We start from the raw sequence: 22,210 nt of genomic DNA, 5'->3' as shown, positions 1-22,210 counted from the left end.
TGCCAAATTTCGTGCACGGGTTCCAAATTTCGTTCAAAATGGGTCCAAATTTCGCTCACTTTTAAAAGACGTAGAATTCGCCTAAATATGTTTATTTTCAAAACGTAGCAAACTCGTACAATACCAATGAAACCATAACGTGTACATAAAATCGATGTCTGTGACGAACTATGAGTGAATATTTGCTGTTTCTTATGTTCGTCCCGGATGTTTACATTAAGATTTCCAAAATCCTTCTGTAGTTTTAAGGGTTATTATTTTTTATGTTTGTTTTGCTCTTATATTGAAATCTTAATAAAACAATATATTGTTTGCTATTTGAATCAAATGTTCACTAACTTTACTGATGGTCAGTAATGTGAATTAATTCTTTTTTTTTAATTGTAGCTTTTTACTTTTCTATTATGTGTCATTAAAAGGCACATTCCTCGGGAGGTTAGTTCTAGTAAAGTGTCGTCTTCCTAATTTGTGTTCTGGCAATAAAGCTTACGGCAATAATTTGTTTGAATGAAACTAGCGGCTGTAAGCTACTACTCTCAATGTTTGGGTAAATATAATCATCCCGAGCTTACTTAGTATTCTCACATTTATAAATGTTTATTTTTTTTCTACGTAGTTTATGAGCAGTCCCTAGCTAATTTTAAACCAATTAAAATAGTTATTAGAACTATTATTAATAAACGAATCATGCGATGGCTTTGTAGCCATTTGTGTACACATGAATCTCTAAAACAAAGTTATGAAAAAGAGTGCACGAAATTAGGGACCCATACAAATTGTGGGTTCCTAATTTCGCCAACAACAAAAATGTTGAAACAAAATAAGAAAATAACATTTTTAAGTAATTTTATTGCGTATCATAATAAAACATATTGAGAAGTTGCCATAGAAATGGATCCAGCTATCAACGTTGGGCCCTTGGAGTCTGAAAATCACTTCTCCAGCGGATCTACGGATGGAATATTCAAATTCGGTGAGAACGTTTTATACTTCTTTTTCTATTATTATACGTATTTTCACACAATATTATTTCTTTTATCTCCACGCATCCTTCATCCCCTGTAGATTCTAGAAGTGATTCGATTCTGAGCTGAAGTTTATAGAACTCGAATCATTTCAAAGAATCATCTTTGCGGTAAACACTGCGTAGTAGGCCTGGCCGCTTTGACGCTTGTGTCATATCTAAGATATGCTGCAAGCATCAATATTGACAAGAAAAATAGTCGGGCGTAATCTAACCCGACTATTTTCCAGGATGCTTTCTTGTACTGGCTGCGCATGTGTTAGATTAGATTAGATTAGATTAGTATCATAATAAAACATATTGAATTGAAATAATCAAACATAAATTGGAATATTTACCTTTGATAGAGATCGAAATATTTGTTCACTTCTGTGAGTGTTGATTTTCTCGTATCTCTGAATATGGCATCTGCTATTTGTATACATTTGCAATTTATTTTTCAATCTTTCACATAAATCAAATTTTTCATTTCTTTTTTTGTGAATTGTATTGAGATCAAATGCAGTTTTGAGGTTATAGCTAATTTTGGATTATTCCGCTGTTAATTAGATAATAATTCTCTCAGATGTCAGAAGTTAACGAAGTTTGGGCCCGCACGAAATTAGGGCACCCCACGGTACCAAGCGATTTAGAAACCAATGCGTCGATATCGTCTTCCGTCACACGATTATCCACATTCGATAGAAGCAACGAAAACGACGAAAATGACTGTTGCTCTTGTTGATGCCACACGTTATCGCTGTGCCGATTCTTAGTGGACCATTCACCATTCGTATTTCCGTGTTCACTGTTGCTTTCCCTCTTGGCACTGCAGGCGTCCGGCGATGTTAACGGAGTCGATACAATTTTCATCGATGATTCCTCAGAACTCGAATTCGTTACAACTCCCGACAACAAAGCAGCAATGTTTGCGATTTGGACTTTTAAACTTTTTATTTCTTTTACTATTTCCACTTCTGGACCACTGTGCGTGGACCCTTGTTTACATTCGATGAGTTCTTGATAACGTTCTTCATGAAACGCTGCCAAGCAGTCATTGCAAAGCCAAATGACGTTTTTCTTTATTACACTCACATCGTCCTCGGAGAGCTCAACACAACGAGCATGGTACCTTTCGCGACACTTTCCTTCGCATACAATGAAGCATTCCGTTTTCATGTCAATACCGTGAGTGCACTTTTTACACAGCATCTTTGCGGCAATGGAGTTTTGATTTCCTCAAGAGATTTACCGACGGATAAAATTTGCAATTTACCAAAACAAAAGCCGAAGATTGCACTATTTTCAGTAAAACACAACTTTACAGACGCTAACGGTTGACTGCTGGTATTTTTGCGATTATTTGCGATCGTAAGCAAGTTAAATTAGGCAAAGAAACGGAGCCTGGTAAGCAACTATCAACACACAATCGATCACCAGATCATAATCGGTATGGACGCAGTCAGAAAATTCAGGCATTTCAAAATTATTGATGACTAGTTCTTTCTGAAGGCTTCATCCTGTTGATCAACCTATTCTCTCAGCATTACTAGGTATAGCGGTTTATTCGATTCCAACAGTCTGTTTCAAAATACTCGAACTTTTAGCGGAATAGTGTCGAAAAAATGTGCACAAATGATGTATAGAGCTTAAAAGGCCGCTTAGGAAATGAACAAAATATGGAGGGCATAACTGATACAACCGTGCAAGCATGGTGAGAATAACACGTTTGAGTATTACAATTTTTTTTGGAAAGGTTCCTAGCGGCACGCCGAGGGACGTAGAAACCTCTCCCATCACTATGCGCGCAACCGTCTCGCGTCTATATAATATGGAGGAGCACGATGCGTTTGCGCGGACAGCGACAGTTCACTTGGTCTTTAGATAGGATGAAGAACGTAATCCTTCAGAAGCAGTTCACCAGCCGTGCAAGGATCATGTCGTCCAGTAAGACACTGTTGCGTATACTGACTCAGAAGGTTACGGTAGAAGATGTGAAAGTTTCGGTTTTGTCATATGGTCGATTTTGTATTAATTTGTTCTTTTGTCATGTCAAGGTTAAAAAAATATATTGTTTAAATTCATGTTGTACCCTGTAATTCAGTAATCTTAGGTGTGTCTATGAACTATTATGTCCATTTTTGTTGATCCTCATTTTAGTATTGTTTTTTTTATTCTTGAAAGTTGTCGTTCGTCAACATCCCTAGCTCTATCAGCACCGGTCCAAACAGGTGCAAACTATAGAAAACATTTCCTTGGACACGAATGCCTACTTATTTGGTAAAGTGTCTTTAATAAAATATAATAATAATAAGGCTGATACAAATTTTATTTTCACTTTTTGTCTCCCCCCGCTTCAAAAATTTTTGGCTGGATTTTGCATTTTGAGGGGGCAGATAAAAAAAATATTTATCAAAAAATCGGGTCTTGGCAAAAATTCTTTAACAAATCCGAGGAGTTTTTAATATTTTTTAAAATAAATACTTTATTATTTTTATCCCCCCCCCCTCGACCAACCAAAGAGTGGTAGGACAAAAAGTGAAATAAATATTTGTAACGGCCTAATATAGAAAACATTTCATACACGCAATCGAAAAACGTAAAAATCTTCAATTTGTCATAAATAGGTTACGTTAGTCAAAGTCGAAGTAATCAGTTTTTGTCGAACTCGTCAAATATGCGTCTTAAGTCTTGATCACCCGTTAGCTTTGAATCTATAAGCAAGCACTATTAAATGCTGCAATTTCGCACTATTACATAGTTTCTTAGTTATTTTAAATTGATATTGAAAAAAAACATTATTAAGCATGAGGCATTCGAAACATATTAGGGTTTACTCACAAAACTATCACATATAAAAATAATGAAAGTGAAAATTAAATCACAAGTAAATCAAATGTCGAGAACTATAAATGAGTAAATTGAATACACGAGATAGGGTCTGGGACCATTTGGGCAGGAGCACCTATTTTGGGCACTTGCTGCTATAGCTCAGTCAATTTTGAACCGATTGACTTGATGTTTGAGACATGATCAGATACGCAGAGTATCTAGCCATGTGCAGAAATTCAAGTCAATCGATTTGGAATTGACTGCGTTATAGCAGCAAGTGCCCAAAATAGGTGCTTCTGCCCAAATGGTCCCAGACCCTACTACTAATTGTTGGATATTTGAATTGATCGTTAAAATTAACCGATTAGTCTGCTGACTCCAAAAACATTCTAAGATTCGTCACAAAACACAAATGTTTTCATTATGATTCACAACGACTCTCATAACCCATCCACCGCTCAAACGTCAAATTATCTGTGGAGTAAGCAGTGGGTGGATTCCGGCGCACAGTTTCTTAGAAGAGAAGACATTTTCTTCCATTGCTCACCAGCAAGAAAATTTTCTTCTCTTAAAAAAAAAAATGTGCGCCGGAATTCGCCTACAGGTCAGCACAAATTCGTGCAGAAGTTTCATAGAGAAAAAATAGGATGCCATCCCCTTGGCCACAAGTGGAGATAAGGACGGGAGACCAATAACGAACGAGTTCGTGGAAAGCTATCAGGCCTTTACCGTACGGAAAATCCGCCAGAAATGCCACAGTTATCAGATTTTCACGCATCACCTATTCTATTTATTGATCTCAAAGCGCCTTACGACAGTATCGACCGCATACATCTATGGAACTAGCAAGAAGATTTGGACTGGAGTGAGCGCTCCAGTTCGCTCGAATCTTAACGGGAACTACGACCAGTGCTTGGAAACTGAAGCGTTTTTTCCCAAACGAGGCAACATTTGTTCCTCTTTGACTGACTCTTAGATTCAAGCACTAATTACGATAGTTTGATGGACTTTCGTTCCTGTTATTTTACATTGCGATAGAGTGTGTCATGTCTTTCAGGGCTGTCCATTAATTACGTAAGGGTTTCAGGGGGGAGGGGGGTTTGAAAAATCTTACGCGCCATACAAAAATATTTGGGTTCCCATACAAAAAATCTTACAAGTTTCTCCTGGGATTCCTTTTGGAAATTTTCAGAGTTTGTTAAATTCCCTTAACATTTCCTCCTGGGGTTAATCCAGGAGAAATGCCAGCAGTAGCTCCTGCAGAAATCCCAGAAGACTCTCCGAAAAATCTTAGGAGAAAGTACAGGATAAATTCTGAAAAACTCTGAGATACATCCCAGGATCAACAGCGGGAAATATACCAGCTGAAACTTCTGTAGAAATCCAAGGAGAAACTCTAGGGGTAAGCTATCGGAAATTTATTGAAGTTACAGGAGAAACTTCGGAAGGAATCTCGGAAAGAATTCCAGCAGAAAAATAGCGAAAAACTTCTAAAACCCTTAGAAGAGCTTTGGTAGAAACCCCGGCAATAACTCCTTCAAGATGAATCCCGAGAGAAACTCTAACAGAAAGTCCGCGACAGCATCTGCGGTATGTCCTGAGAGAAACTCTTGTGAAGATCTCGGGATAAACTCTGGTAGAAACCCAAGGGAACTCTTGGAGCAATACTGGGAAAATCTGTAGAGAAATTCTGTATGATCCCTGTAAAAATTCCAGAAGAAATCGATCGAAATTCTGCAATCCTGGATGATTCTCAAAGAAGATATTGTTGAGTAACATTTGCTAGGTAAATGAAGGAAATCAGTATTTCACCAATGATGTAACACCATAATAATAGTTAAGACTATGGCGTGTCTATAATAATACTAACCTGTCGCTCGGTTCGGGTGTGCTCGGCTGTTTTCTTTTTCTGGCAGATGGTGGCCTTTTTCAGGACCTTCATGGCGTACAGCTTGTTGTGGTCTACACCACCCATTTTCCGCACCAGGAACACCTTTCCGTACGCTGAAATGGATAAAAATGACGAGACAATCATCTCGTTATTGACACGCTTGTTGAAATGGTTTCAGTGTTCAGAACTTACCGCCAGTGCCCAGCACTTTTAGAAGCTTAAAGTCATCCATACTGACTTTATCTTCCTCGCAGAGTTTAACTGTAATAAAAAAGAAAAATAGGGAAAACGTTAGAACAATGATATATCACACTGGTCAACAGATTATTTTCACAATAAATTAGTTTTTCATTGAAATTTTATGAACACAATCAAGGTTCCATAAAAGTTAATAGTTACTTTTAATGTCAATCATTGCACAAGATATGATTAACATGTTATGATCACAACGACGTGTAGAAGTGCCTAGTATGGAAATACAATTTAATCTTCAAATGATTTCACCTTGCTGATCAATTTGACTCGGGTTTACGGTACTAATTATTGTTTTAACCTTCATGTATCCGACCCCCGACAACTCATTTCCAAATTGCTGGCATTTCGTCAATTTTCATCCGATTTTTTTTTGAGATTGCCCTCAAGCGATCATAAATTGGTGTTAGTGTATTATACCCCAGTGGACATGCAATATCCGGAACCATTCCGGCGATATTCCGGATTGTACTGGGGTCAGGGGGTTGCCAAAATGGCTAAAAGTGATTATTTCGTGTGTTATTGTGTTTGAACCATCGATTTTGTTGCGAACAGTGAAAAACAACTGCGATAACCAGATTTGAATAAGTTGGCCCATTCGGATTACCGTGACAGGTTCCGCAGGGCCTCATTATGGACACTTTTGGTTTTCAACCTAAACATGCCGTGCGACATATCAATCTTCATGATTTCGAATGACTAAGTCAGAAACGATAAACTGAAGTATGTATCACCTAATATGGCCACCCTGGAACATATACCACAGGTTCCACGGGGGTGTCATCGGGGACATTTCTGGTTTGTAACCTAAACATGCCGAGTGACGTATCAATTTTTATGATTACGAAGGAATGGGACAGAAAAAATGAACTTAAGTATGTATCAACTGATATGGCCGCTTCGGAGCACCTGGTACAGGTTCCGCGGGGTTTTTCAATCACAATAACACACGAAATAATCACTTTTAGCCATTTGGTAAAACAGAACCTTCCCCCACCCCTGACCCTAGTACAATCCGGAAAGTGTAGAATTAGCGTGATGTTAAAATACACAAAAATAAAAAAAGGACAATCCGGAATAGTTCCGGATACTACATGGCCACTTGAGTGTAATAAACAAGCACCAATTTATGATCGATTGAGGGCGACTTCATAAAAACCGGATAAAAATTGAAATGCCAGCATTTTGAAAATGAGTTGTCGGGGGTCGGGTAGGTGAAGGTTAATTTAGCCGTGTACAAAGATGTAGGTCATTCTTTAAGTATGAAATTGGCTGATTTTTAGCGAAAAGTGCCCAAAATAAGACCTTTCGCTTAAGGCGAAACTTGAAGCATTTTCTCATTTTTTTGGTTTATGCTAACGAAGCAATATTTTCAAAATCGGTTTTCGTACACATGTAGAGTATGGATCAAGGTATCTTCTGAATTTTTTTGAGGTGGAAAATGTTTTCCATTTTTGAAGAAACCATTTTTTTGTGAAATTTTGTTCAAAAATGGTTTCTGCAAAAACGAAAAATATTTTCCACTACAAAAAAAATCAGAAGATACCTAGATCCATACTCTACATGTGCACGAAACCCGATTTTAAAAATACTGCTTCGTTATTTAATAAAAAATCAAAAACCAAAAAGTGAGGAAATGCTTCCAGTTTCGCCTTAAGTTGTTCCTCAATCTAGGCTGGAAAAGATTAGCACCTTGCGCGTGTGAGCAGACGAACATATTGTTCACGCAAGGCGTTTTCTCAAACGAGAGGCGATCGCATTTAACAGTGTTATGATGATTTGTTTTGGTTTTATTATTCGGTTGGGCTTGAATGTATACGAGGGCAGTCAGAGATTGATCAAAATCCTACTTTGGTTTAGTCTTGCTCTATGTGTAAGTATGAATACGCAATAGACAACGGGGTCTCACGTTCCTCCGTGAGGAAGAAATATACGTATGTACGTATAATATTAGGTATACGAGAAGACCATGGACGCCGCGATAACGGTGTAGAAGTGTGTAGTGATACGAAACCGAACGGAGAAAGTCGCAATAACTCCACTCCTCGCTGAGAAGGATGAATAGCGGAATAAAAAGCAACAGTAAAACATTGTTTTCATTTTCTTTGCGCAGTTTCCTCGAGGTTACGTGTGGTTTTTATAAGAGTTGGATGTGCGATAGCGTCTCACGTATCCGCATCAATAGACGTTGATTGTTTTCAACGTAGTCTAAAAATAGGACCGGCTGACATTATCTAACATTATTGTACATTATTATCTCTCGATGATAGAAGATTGAGAAATTATTGCTGCCATAAAGTTTCAACTCCAAGAACAGTACAAACAGACATAATTAGAATGTTTTGTTAAACGAAAGCAAAACAGGTAGGATAGGAACACCTGCACTTTTATGCACTTATATGATCGATCTTAGTTTAATACTCTAAAAACTCTAGTTTCAATATTTACAGTAGCTTCAAGCTTACTCAAAACACTATGAGAAAATGTCATTTCTACGGGAACCAAAACCATTTTCCTATCTATTTTTATCATAAGACATTATTGACAAGAGCCTATTTGCCGTTTTACAATTTTCAATCATTGAATATATAGTCAATTTTCCATATTTTATCGCAACATTCTGAGCCCTGGCATCAAAGACGAATGAATCATAATAGTAGCCATCGGCCTAATCACAGCCCAATCTACAGGTGTCCCCTAAACGATCGGAGTGTGGGAACTCCTCCCATCCCATGGATGGCTGAGAATAGAGGAAGTAAAAACAACATACGGCAGCCGTTGAAGAGTGTCGGAATGCGCGCAACGAGAAAGTGCAGTTATATAAAACGTAAAGCATACAAATTTTTCGCTTCGTAACATTTATGCTACCTCGCATCACACCACTACATGGACCGTCCTCTCACCGCACATCCGTGGATCTCTTCCGAACCCCAATCCAACACAACTCTCACGACGTCATGTGTTACATTGCGTTACGGTCTAGAAGTTTCACCCATACCAACAGCCGGAACCGGCAAATACTGCGCAGTGTTTACCGTGTGACTTGGTGTTGGTACGAGAGAGACCAGCGAAACCAGGCCTTCAACTACTACATACTCTACTGTATGTAGAGGCACCACTACAAATCCGAAAAGTACTGATAGCGGTGCTTACCTCTACCAGTGATGTGGTGTGCATTATCGGATGGACGTAAACATATGTTCTGCCCCGCTACCTGTAAGGCTTAATGACGGATGCGGTGGCGGGCGCCGGTAAGGGAATACCTCGCGTATAATGAAGCTCATTACAGTAGACTACGCGTAGGTCATTGTAGAGATCTTCTTCGCAGACAGACGAACAGCTGGACGGACAGCCTTCCTCTACCGATAGAACAAGTTGTCTAGGGCGAGATGCACTGAGCGTAGACTACTTGTGTATTGTGTCTAGCTAGCTGTTAACCAGTGCTGCGATTATTGAGCTTACAGTTAGTGCTATTAGTGGGGCGGCCCAAAGTAGGTCGAAACGCGCAAGCTTATGCCTGTGTCTGTCTGTTGATCTCGGCCGTCTGTTCTGTATATGGGGGAAAAAGCAGGCGGTTGGCCTGCCGCTGCTGCCGTACACTTGCGTGGTGGAGGGCCCGTCATGAGACGATGCGCGCCACCACCAGCCAGCCCGTAGCGTGGCAATATTTTGATGAACTCAATTCGTGACACAGTTCTCGGTGCGAATTGCTGTAGAGAGTGTTGTTGGCGAGAAGAGTGCAAGGTAGGTGTGCAGAGATGGGGTCTGTTTGTTATCGAGGGTGTTGTTCACTGAGTTAAAATTGAAAACAGTTGATTCAGTAGTTCCTAATAATTGAAATAGAGATTGAGTAGACAAAGAAATTTATTCTTGTACATAATTTTGAAGACATTGAAAATTTATGTAAGATGAAATTAGAGCTAGAATCTTAATTATTGTTTAAAGGAGCTTTAGGCCAATACGTAGGCAACTCCTCGAGGAATTCTCAAGGTACTCCCGATTAACTCATGGAGGAATACCCGAGGAACTCCTAGATAAATTGACGAGGAATTCCTGGAAAAATTTACGAGGAACTCCCGGAGCAATTCTCAATGAACGCCTGGAGGAATTCCCGAGAAACTCCTGGAGGAATTCCCGAGAAACTCCTGGAGGAATTCTCGAAAAACTACTGGAAATATTCCCGAGGAACTCCTGGAGGAATTCCCGAGGAGTTCTTGGTTGAATTTCCGAGGAACTGCTGGATGCATTGGGGACGTAGAGCCATAAAGAAGAAGAACATTTTGGAGAAGGATTTCAAAACGACAGCTGGAAAAATTCCCGAAAGTACTTTTAGCAGCGATCTCATAGATCGCTTCTTACAGAAAAATTCTCAGAGCAACTCCTAGAAGAATGTGCACAGCAGCGTAAGGATATTCAAATGAACTCCTTGGAGAATTCACACAACCCCTTCTGGAAGAATTAATTAAGGAACTATTGGAATACCATCGCAGAAACCTTTGGAAGAATTCCTGGTAAGACAAGTAGAAAAAATCTGGGAAGTACTTCCGGAAGAATATCTCGATGAAATTTCTGTACAATTAATAAATAAGCCGTCCTGCAGGAATGCTTATAGAAAACCTTAGAAGAAGTCTTGCAGGAATCCTTGGAGATGTTCCTGGAGGAATTCTTGAAGAAGGAATCATTGTGCGAAATTATAGCGCAAAATCAAGAAAAATTCTGGCGGAATCTGCATATAAATTGTTGAAAGCATTCCCGAAAAATAACCATTGAGAGGATTCTGGGAAGAGTTCATCGAAAAGTTACGAGAGGGATCTTTCGGACGTTCCTGGAGAATTCCTTGGAGGTATTCTTGGTAAAATTTCTGGAGGAGTTCTTCAAAGTATCCATGGAGGAATCTATTGAAGATTTTTTGGAAAATTCTTTGAAGGAATTCCTGTTGGACTTTAGTTTAGATTTTATTGCCAAGGGAGGGGGGGAGGGAATTCCTTGGAGGAATTCATAGAAGAAGTCCTACAGGAATTTATTGAGTATTCCGAGGAGCAATGACTCAAAGCATTCCCGGAGAAACCCTTTTGAAATTCTGGAGGAATTCGGGGAAAAATAATTGCAAAACATTCTTTTGGATAATATGTTGGAGAAATTTCCTGAAAGAATCTTCAGGGAAATTCCAGGAAGAATATTTGTAGATGTCTTTGCAGAAATTCCTGGAAGAACCCTTTAAGTAATTTCAGAAAAGATCAAATAGAATCTTTAAGAAATCCGTGGATTAACTCCTGGTGGTTTTATGAAATGATTCTAAAGCAATACAGGTCGGACTCGATTATCCGGAGTCGGGCTCTGGCGCTTCCCAAAATAATATATCGCAAACGGAAGATTAAGAAGCTGAAATCTTGACTGATAACTGATTATTATTATTATTATTATTCAAAGTTGGCTTTAAAGAGCCTTCTATTCCCCAGATATATGTTTGCGAAGCATCAGAACTCAACTCCGGATAATTGAGTCCGACCTGTATTTGGAGAAATGCATGAAGGATTTCTTGGAGTAAAACTTCAAAGAATTTATGGAAAACTCATTGCTAGAAGTTTTAGAAACATTTCTGTTCAAAGTGTTTGAAAACTTTCTGGAAAAATTCTGGAAGAAACTCTTTGAGAATAACTTGGAGGAATTCTTAGTAGAATGTTTGCAGTATCTTAGAAGATTGTTGCTAGAAGAATACCACAAGAAACTTCTGGTCAAAAATTACCCTAACGCCCAAAGAGAGTTAAGGATTTCTCTCGAAATTCTACCCATTCCTTCCGGGATTCCTCCTTGAAATTCTACCCCAATTCCTTCTTTAAATTTTGTCATAGTTTATCACAGAATTCTTCCTGCGAAACCATCCTTGAATTTATCAAAGATTTTTTCTTGGAAGTATGCCACAATTTTTCTTGGATTTTTCCGGTTCTCTCAAGTTTCCATCCAGAGATTTCTCGTATTCTTTTAAAAATAGTTCCTTAAAGCCTTGTTCGATTCGGTGTTCTTTTCAGATTTCAAAGAGTTGTTCTTGGAATTTCAACGAGAGTTCCTTCCAGTATTTTTGAGGGAGTACTTCCCGGGATTTCTGCCAGAGGTTTTCCCGATATGCTTTCAGAGTTTCTCGCTTGATTCCTCTCGGAGTTCTTTCCAAATTATATTCAAAGTTGTTTCAGAACATCCTCTTAGTTGTTTGCAGGAATAGTTTTCCAATAGTTTATCTCGGATGTTTTGGAAGATTCTTACTGAAATTTTTCTAGGAATTTCTTCGAGAGAGTTTTCCGATAGTTCTCTTGGATTTTCCTCGTAAATTCTTACAGGGATTATTCCTGAAATTTTTTTGAAGCTTCTCCTGTAATTTCTTTAAGAATTTCCTTGACCTTTTTTCTACAAACTGATGGAGATGGATTTTCATAGGAGTTTCAGCCGGAATATTTACTAAAGGTTCTCGCTGGATTCCTTCTAAAATTTCACATGAAATTTGGCTCGTTGTTCCTCCAGACATCTCTCAGAAGGTTTCAGAGTTCTTCCTTGAATTTTCTTAATATTTCCTTCTGGAAACACCATAAGAACTTTTATCCGAGATTCTCGAAATTTCTTCAATTTCGGAGTTTTTCTCAAGTTTTCACGTGGGCCTTAGGTTTCGCATTGGTAAAAAAATAAGCAAGAAATCCTGTAAATAATTACGAGGACAAACCTGAAAAAAAACCTCTCAAAGAAATCACAGGAAGAACTCCGTGAGAAATATTAGCAGTAGCCCCTGCAGAAATCCCAAAAGACATTCCGGAAAGAAGAATCTTTGGAAAAAAATCTAGGATAAATTTAGAGAAACTCTGAGAGACATCTAAGGACCACCATCGGAAGAAATCTTCTGAGAAATTTCAAAAGAAATTCCGGGATAACCTTTAGTAAACATCCCGGCTGAAACTCCTGTAGAAATCCAGGAAGAAACTTTGAAGGAAAGCTCGCGAAAATTATTTAAAGAAATTAGGAGAAGCTGCGAAAAGAAAAATCTCGGAAGAAACTTCTGCAGAAAAAAATGCGAAACTCCCAAGGAGACTCCTTAAGCAATTCTTGGAGGAGCTCTAGTAGTAATTCCAGGAATAACTCATGTAAATACTTCGTGGTTCTCCCGGAAGGAGCTCGTGAGAAAGGAGAAATTCCGCGACAACATCCCGCGATATACTTCGAGATCTCGAGATAAATCCTGGAAAAAATCACACGAAAATTATTTTGGGCAAAACGTAGAAGGAACTCCGAGAAAAAATAATCCACAAGGGACTCTGGATTTAGTACCATGAAAATCTCTGGAAGAAATTCTGGAAAGACATTCCCGTGGAAAACTCCAGGAGGAGGTGTGGAGCGAACCTGGTGTGGTGGTTAGAACACAAGACCATCACGCCGAGGACCTGGGATCGAATCCCACTCCCGACATACTCACAAAATGTGAGTTCTTCCTTCGGAAGGGAAGTGAAGCGTGGGTCCCGAGATGAACTAGCCTAGGATTAAAAATCTCGTTAATACAGACAAAAAAAAAACTCCAGGAGGAATCGAAGTTCAGGAATCCTGGAAGATTCCCGGGAAGAACTGTTCGATTCTAGGAGCCGATAGCAATCCGAAAGAATCTCCGGGAGGAATTCAAAACGGAATCTCAGACGAATTATGCAGCCAGCTGATTCGACGAGACCTAATGATGTTTTGGACGCTGACCAAACATATCCTTAGGCGTTTACCCTTCCACCAATATAATAATACCCGAATTCCTCCCTCAGCGATCGCAAGGACTTGACCAGAACAGCTCTCGACCATTGGAAAATTGTGTGAATCTTGTCTAAGAGTCAAATATAAACATTGTGCTTTGGTAACGTTCCAGCTTTGATAGCGGTTCAGGACTACGAATTTGTTCAATACAAGGTACAACAAGGAAACAATCCTATTGGAGTTCTAATCTAATCAGACGGACGTGAAGCTTGCAAATTTATAGGATTGAGAGGACTCCAAATAAGCACCGTGAAAGCGAATATCGACTACCAACAAAGTCTGCATTGATTTGCACATAATCAAAACCTGATGATATAACAACGACAACGCACTTTTTTGCTTCCCTCAAATGAATTCACCCGCCGCCACCGCTGCCTGCCACAGACCGGCGGCGTTGTTGATGATAAAGCTCTATTTCACCAACACACATCAACAATCCTATCCGATGGAGTTGTGCTGAAAGTAAAAGTAGTTTGACTTTCGCATGAATTTTGCACGTAATTCGGGGTACTTTGTTGGAGAAACCGTCTGCGCTCTCTTTTTTTTTGGGAGAAAGTAATTCAGCATTGTTGTCGTTTTGTTGAACGCCAGCCAAAATCCAGACGAGTTATGCATGGGACTATGATGCTACATGCAGATGAACTTGTGGTTGAATTTTAGATTACTCTTGATGTGTAAGTTATTTCGGGAAGTTATGTACATTTTTTCTGTATGCCAGGTTGTCTATTGATTCAAATTGGGTTTCAAACTATTCCGATCTGCTTCCAATTATGTTGCCCTAATAAGTCTGCCAATGTCATGGAAACATTCAAAACTCTTGTTGCCATATCTAGTTCTGCGCTGCAGCGGAAATGAATCACTTTTATGAAAGACAATCCAACCACGCGCACCTCACGTCAATCATCATTCTAGAGTTGGCATTGAGGTACACACATTCGTGGTCAACCAAGTCTGGCTCGGACGTTGAACCACCAAGTCGGCCTGTTGACGACAGCGAAAACAAAATTCGGGAAAGGTTGCCAACCCAAAATGGGTTTCCCCTTTCGTAAAGCGCCATTCAAAATTGCATCGCGATAAAGAGTTACTGCGTTGCCAATTTCCTCGAATCGGAAATTGGCACACAAGCGACCTTATTTCGCGTCTTCTAGCGTGCAGTGCATATGTGCGTAAACGAACGTATTCGATGTGTATAATTACAGTTCTGACATCAGTTCAAATTATGCACAGAGTGCTACAGGTTCAGCAATCATGCAAATTTTCCAGAAACAGACCAAGATTGACATTATTAGCAATCGACAGCAAAAGCAACTGCAAAAAACACGGTCTTTGGAAACTAGTCCAAGGTTGTGTCAAACGCATATAGGTACCGAACGATCAACAAGACCATAAATTCATAGACAACACGACTGACTACTGCGGTTTCCTCGCACACCTCGCGTACCGCGGCTCGCTTCAAGTCATTCCAGTACCCAAAAGCCAAAAACAGTGCGTTCCATAAGCTGTGCCGACCGAGTGCATCCGAGAAACTCACCACAGTTGTTGTATACAAGGCAGAGTAGGTGCAATACCATCGCAAACGTAGAAAAATGCAATTGCACTGAAACGTTTATGTGTGTTTTTATCGTTCGTATGTGACTTGTTTACGAACTTTCCGTTGATTGGTGTGGATATCAGCGAGACACGTACGTATACGTAGCTGTATCGGTCCCCAACTATGTTGGTAGATGCGATACGGTTGTTTGAGTTTTAACCCGCTCTCGCGGAGGACCAATACAAGACAAAATGTTTCGCCTTGAGTGGCTAGAGGCTAGATAGATTTGAGTGCTTCAACTGTTTGCGTCCCATCCTATCACACAATACCTACAGCAACAACAATTTCATGACAAGATTTTGTTTTCAGGAAAGCAATTGTCGATTTCAGAGAAGCAAATCATCTCCAAGGAAATCGGTTAAATCGCGTTACAACATTCTGGTATTTGATGGATCGATGCATGGTTCAATACGATTTATCGTAACGAAATATCGATGAATCGCAATGAATTGGGACAAGAGTGCTAAGAATTCTACGATTTTTTAATATGAGCAATGACAACATAGTTACAGTTCGTACAGTTCGTAGTTACATACATACATACATTTATTTGTTCAACATCACATTCAAGACAAGACATAATCAACAATAGTACGCCACAATACTCGGTTTGGGACTGCCGTTCTCCATCCTCGGTCGCGCCCAATGCTCGCCAGGTCACGCTCCACCAGGTCCGCCCATCGTGCTCTCTGCGCTCCACGCCTCCTTGTGCGTGCCAACCGGATCAGTTGCAAACACCAACTTTGCAGGGTTGTTTCCAACATTCTTGCAACATGCCCTGCCCACCGTATCCTTCCGGCTTTGGCCACTTTCTGGATGCTAGGTTCGCCGTAAAGTGCAGCGAGCTCGTGGTTCATCCTTCTCCGCCACACACCGTTCTCCTGCACGCCGCCGAAGATCGTCCTTAGCACCCGTCGCTCGAAAACTCCGAGTGCTTGCAGGTCCTCCTCGAGCATCGTCCATGTCTCGTGTCCGTAGAGAACCACCGGTATTATTAACGTCTTGTACATGGTACATTTGGTGCGGGGGTGAATCTTTTTTCACCCCTCTTTCTTCTTAAGCCCATAGCAGGCACGAATTCCACTGATGATGCGCCTCCGAATTTCACGACTCACGTTGTTGTCAGCCGTCAGTAAGGATCCGAGGTAGACGAATTCCTCCACCACCTCGAAAGTATCCCCGTCTATCGTAACACTACTACCCAGACGGATCCGGTCGTGTTCGGTTCCGCCTACCAGCATGTACTTTGTTTTTGAGGCATTCACCACCAGTCCGACCTTAGCTGCTTCGCGTTTCAGGCGGGTGTATAGCTCTGCCACCGTTCCAAATGTTCTTGCAATAATGTCCATATCGTCCGCAAAGCACACAAATTGACCGGATTTTGTAAAAATCGTTCCCCGGCTGTTGAGCCCGGCTCGTCGCATCACACCTTCCAGAGTGATGTTAAAGAGAAGGCAGGAAAGTCCATCACCTTGTCGCAGTCCCCGGCGAGATTCGAATGAACTGGATAGTTCACCCGAAACCCTAACGCAGTTTTGCACACCGTCCATCGTTGCGTTAATCGGTCTAGTCAGCTTCCCAGGAAAGCCGTTTTCGTTCATGATTCTCCATAGCTCTGCGCGTTCGATACTGTCGTATGTCGCTTTGAAGTCGATGAACAGGTGATGCGTTTGGACCTGGTATTCACGGCATTTCTGGAGGATTTGCCGTACGGTAAAGATCTGGTCCGTTGTCGACCGGCCGTCGATGAAGCCGGCTTGATAACTTCCCACGAACTCATTCGTTTTAGGTGACAGACGATGGAAGCTGATCTGAGATAGCACTTTGTAGGCAGCATTCAAAATAGTGATCGCCCTGAAGTTCTCACATTCCAAATGGTCGCCTTTCTTGTAAATGGGGCAGATTAACCCTTCCTTCCACTTCTCCGGTAGCTGTTCGGTTTCCCAGATCCTGACTATCAGCCGATGCAGACAGGTGGCCAACTTTTCTGGGCCCATCTTGATGAGTTCAGCTACGATACCATCCTTACCAGCTGCTTTGTTGGTTTTGAGCTGACGAATGGCATCCTCAACTTCCCTCAGCGTGGGAGTTGGTTCATTTCCGTCCTCCGCTGCACAGGCGTCGTCGCTTCCTCCGTTGCCGTAGGCTCCCGTGCCTACGTTCTCCACGCCGTTCAGGTGCTGATCGAAGTGTTGCTTCCACCTTTCGATCACCTCACGTCCGTCCGTCAAGAGGCCTCCGTCTTTATCCCTGCATATTTCGGCTCGCGGTACGAAGCCGTTGCGGGTTGCGTTGAGCTTCTGATATAACTTCCGTGTTTCTTGGGAACGGCACAATAGTTCCATTTCATCACACTTTGCTTCTTCCAGGCGGCGCTGTTTCTTCCCGAAAGAGGCGGGTCTGCTGTTTCCGCTTCTGTTTATAACGTTCCACGTTTTGTCGAGTCCCTTGCTGCAGCATTACCGCAGCGTTTTTCTCCTCCAAAACCGTTTTGCACTCTTCGTCGAACCATTCGTTCCGTCGATTCCGGTCCACGTAACTGATGGTGCTCTCGGCTGCGTCGTTGATGGCTGCTTTCACTGTACTCCAGCAGTGCTCCAGAGGGGCCTCATCGAGGTCGCCCTCGTCTGGCAACGCGGCCTCGAGATTCTGCGCGTATGCTGAGGCGACATCCGGTTGTTTCAGTCGCTCTAGGTTGTACCGTGGCCAACTATAACGGAGTGTGCATTAACCTTCTTAGCAGCACCACTCCCAACGATTTTATGTTATCCTCGTTTCTTCCTTTATTCAATTCAAAAAGAGTTTTCAATTATGTTATTCATAAGTGGATAACCTGATTGCCGAATATATGCTGCAAATGTTAATGCGGACAAGAAAATATCAGATTTTTTTATACTTCTTGGATACTTTTAACACAGCCAGTATGCAAGCCACATAATTTTGTATTTGAAGTTCTATAAAACCTATAAAAACTATAAAAACCAAATCAAGATATGTTTCCTGCACTATTTCTTTGTTTCACATTTTTACTCGTGATGTGAAATTTCTTTGGGAACATCTGAAATGTGGGGGCCCACGGCCATGGTACCACCCCCCCACCCGCTTCGTATTTCAATTAAAGCTTTTAAAAAGTAGCCTTGAAAGGGTCAAAACATTCCAGCGGTTCTACGAATTCATCAATATTGCCTTTTTTCAACGAACAGGAAACATTTCTATGTAATCATTATAGTCACGATGTCATTATCCGATCGTTCCTTGACTTGTCTTTTCTGTATATCATCCAGACCCAGAGTCATGCACGTGCCGTCTAGCTAATCATCACATGATCGACCCGTACGTAATATGTATGTGTACAGTTCATCGTTTCTAACCTTCTCTAACCATTAGGTATTTGATGCTGCCGCCGCCGGTAACATCACAAAAACGTGTATTGGTATTCCGGATCAAAGTATGCTGAAATGAGTTTTAACCGGGGGCACAGAGCGACAGATAATCGAATAGACAGACAAACAGACATACAAAGCAAGCCACGTAAATTAAATGAGACAACTCTTGGAACCGCAGCCGGGAACATGAGCCGTGTGGCGCGCGCGGGTCGACTGAAAGTAAAAGTTTTTCATCCATTCACCTTTTCCGATTCGGTCGGTCGGCAAGCAAACGCTGCGCTGCGGGGGCGAATGAGTTGAACGACAATCAGCCGCGCAGCATCAACTGCCAAACAAGCGCGACTCGCGACTCCGACCCAGACAGACGGCGGCGGCGATGAATTTTCATGCGACTGCGACGAGTTTTGTCGGTGGTAGTGCTGGCTGATGCTGGCTGGTGCCATGCATGGGATCGGCATTCGATGCGACTGACTGCAAGCCAGAGTGAAACTTTTCTCGAAAGCATTGAATAAAAATTCGTTGCAGGTGCGGCGTGTACACCTAGTTTGCGCATGTTATGTAAGAGTTGGGGAATTTCCCCGACTGAGATTCCTTGGATTCATCGCAGTAGGAAGTCAGGCTTTTGGAATTTATGCAATGTTGAGTGGGACTGTGGCAGATTCTCTGTACTAGAGTGATTCGAAAAGTACAATATCATTCGAATGAGTGTAATCAGTTTCGTACCTTTTAATTCCGCCCTATGTTGCTTGTCCTTTGACAGATACGCGTATTTCGACTACCACTTGTAATCTTCCTCAGTGTCAGTTATCCACTCTGGATAACTGGACACTGAGGAAGATTACAAGTCTAGACGAACATTTGAAAAGGGCCTATCTGCTTTGCGTAAACAAACATGTTTTTGTCTCTGTAGGGCCCATCTGCATCCACCCACGCACATCAACACCCTTATCTGAAAGAGTGTTCTTCTAGCTATCTGTTAAGGGTGTTGATGTGCGTGGGTGGATGCAGATGGGCCCTACAGAGACAGAAACATGTTTGTTTACAAAAAGCAGATAGGCCCTTTTCAAATGTTCATCTAGAAGTGGTAGTCGAAATACGCGTACCGTGCCATGCCCTAATACCGTGATCTTAAGGATGCTCTTCACTTCAAAGAGCCCTGTAAAAATAAATAATACCGTCTTACCCCGCTCGTTCGACACGTTTTAATTCGACACTTTTTAATTCGTACCCCGCTTATTCGACACATGTCGAATCAAAAAGTATTGAAATGTCACAGCGATGTACACTGTAAATGCAAAACAGTTTAATATAGCGCTTATACTCGCACCCGCAGCAGCTCCTCTTGCAGACCCTAATTCCGGAAGTTCTGTTTTGGTGCTATTTGACGCCCAAACCGCCTGGAGACCAACCGGAATCGACTGAGGATGGCAACAATCGTGAAAAGAACAAGCTTTTCATTCGCACCACCGCAATATCTGTTGAAATTATGTTTCATAACGAATCCAGAAATCAAAACAAAAACAACAATAGAGTTGCCAAATTTCAATGAGCAACGTGTTGTAGGGTGACCAGTTTGTCGAATTAAAAGTTTACCCCGGTTATTCGACAACAGTCGGTGTCGTATTAGCGGGGTAATACGGTACATGTTTCTTGATTTTTCAAACGCTATATTATTGCTTATTGTGTGTATTATGTATAATAAATATGATTAATGGAATTCAAAATGTTTAATCCATTGTTAAAATCAAAATTGTAAAACATAGCATTGTTCCTAATACCGTGTATGTGATCCGCATACATTGGTGGTCCTTTGAATCATTACTATATCAATCATACTAAGTTCATACTTGAAAGAACCTGTGCGTCAAACGTTGCCTAGATGTTTGTGTAATTGATTCATAAATTAAAAAGTATCAATAATATTTTCAGTTTGCAAGTTTTAGCCGAAACACGGTATTTGGAACACAAAAGGAACCATGCCCTAATACCGTGTATTGGTACTTTGCACTCACATTCTGTAAATATTTTTAATTGCTTGTTTTTGTAAATATTTGCCAAATTTATCACGCCTAACTTGAGAAGGTTTAATATGCTAATGATTGAGCTAGTTACTCAGTTAAAAAAATAATACACTTAGTAAAATATTTGAGTTTTTTGTCAAATACACTGTATTAGGAGGCACACGGTATTAGGGCATGGCACGGTATCTGTCAAAGGATAAGCAACATAGGGCGGAAGGTACGAAACTGATTACACTCATTCGAAGAGGGTATTCTGCTTAGAGGGTTCGAAAAGTCGATACAAGATACAATACATATCTTTTTTTTTTTTTTTTTTTTTTGAAGAGTGACCAGGTGGAGCTGCAGGACAGCTGATAGCAAAGCCTGGACCCTTTCCCAACTTTCCCCCTACTAGGACCAATACTCACGATGGACTAGACGATGTCGTCAACTTGAGCAAAGTGTGTAGTAATTAGCATTGGGTCGTAGTAGTTTTTAAAAATACTGTTTTTTAACTTTTCCCATAGCACTAGTGTTTTGATCGAATGGAAGCTCCAAAGATGATTTGATAATTGAACAATATTTCAATAATCGAAAATCTCCGAGGTCACTGGACAACATTCAGAGAGAAAAAAAGCTGTACATATTAACGCCTTCAAGGCACTATTCCTGAGAAATATTACAAAGAAGAGCAAAAAATTTGTCATAGCTAAAGTTTACAGGTTTGACATTTTTGAAAATTATTTGGAGACAGCTGCCAGAGCTAGCGTTTTTAGCCGATATGGGCAACTAGTTTTCTGATAGCATCTCTAAACAATAAATCAAATAATAACCTAAGTCTTTTACAATACATTCTGAAAATTATTTCAAGCTGATTACCAATAGTGTCAATAACCGATGTTGGTCATTGACAGCACCAGCATCATCCCCAAATAACTCTCATATTAGTGTTAGGTAACACTTTTTGAGCTTCCATTCGATGTTGTAATGAAATCAGTCAAACCCTATACGTCGAAATATAGTCTATAATGTGTCAAATTGTGTTCTTAATTTCGTCTAGTCGTCTTCTGCATATCTGTCATCTAAGTCCGAAGTATTATTACATCCACCGTAACCCTTTAGATTGTCAACCGTCCTAAGTCCTAAAGAAACATGTAACAAAATTCCTGCTTTTTTGGTCAGTGTTGGTTTAGAATATAAAACGAAAAAGTTCAGTCAGCTGATTTTTGTGTCAAAAATTAAAATTATTAAGATTATTTGTCAACTTCTATATATTCATCCCTACAAAAGCTATAAAAAGAAGAAATACAAATATAAACTCATTTCTAAAATCAGCAGTTTTGACTGATTAGGGTCCAGAATTTTCTAAAGGTAATAAATTTAATTGTTAACGTTACCTAATCTGTAAGGCTGTAAGTCAACTTATCCTAGCGTCCCCTGTCCTGTGTACTTTCGAATTCAAGTGATGAATGATGAGTG

At 40.6% G+C, this 22,210-nt stretch overlaps 1 protein-coding gene across 1 annotated transcript in view; it reads right to left on the bottom strand.

The window, feature by feature from the left end:
* Positions 1–22,210, bottom strand: part of LOC109420217 (ribosomal protein S6 kinase alpha-5) — a 52,402-nt gene that overhangs the window by 5,659 nt on the left and 24,533 nt on the right. The window contains exons 3-4 of the mRNA XM_029869966.2: positions 5,919–5,987; positions 5,706–5,839 (exon numbers count right to left, since the gene is read on the bottom strand). Coding sequence (XP_029725826.2) covers positions 5,706–5,839; positions 5,919–5,987 — 203 coding nt within the window. The remainder of the gene's footprint in view (positions 1–5,705; positions 5,840–5,918; positions 5,988–22,210) is intronic.

Source organism: Aedes albopictus, chromosome 2 (assembly GCF_035046485.1).
Source record: "Aedes albopictus strain Foshan chromosome 2, AalbF5, whole genome shotgun sequence".
Taxonomy (NCBI): domain Eukaryota; kingdom Metazoa; phylum Arthropoda; class Insecta; order Diptera; family Culicidae; genus Aedes; species Aedes albopictus.
The sequence above is the reverse complement of the archived record's forward strand: the minus strand, read 5'-3'. Positions and strand labels throughout refer to the sequence as shown.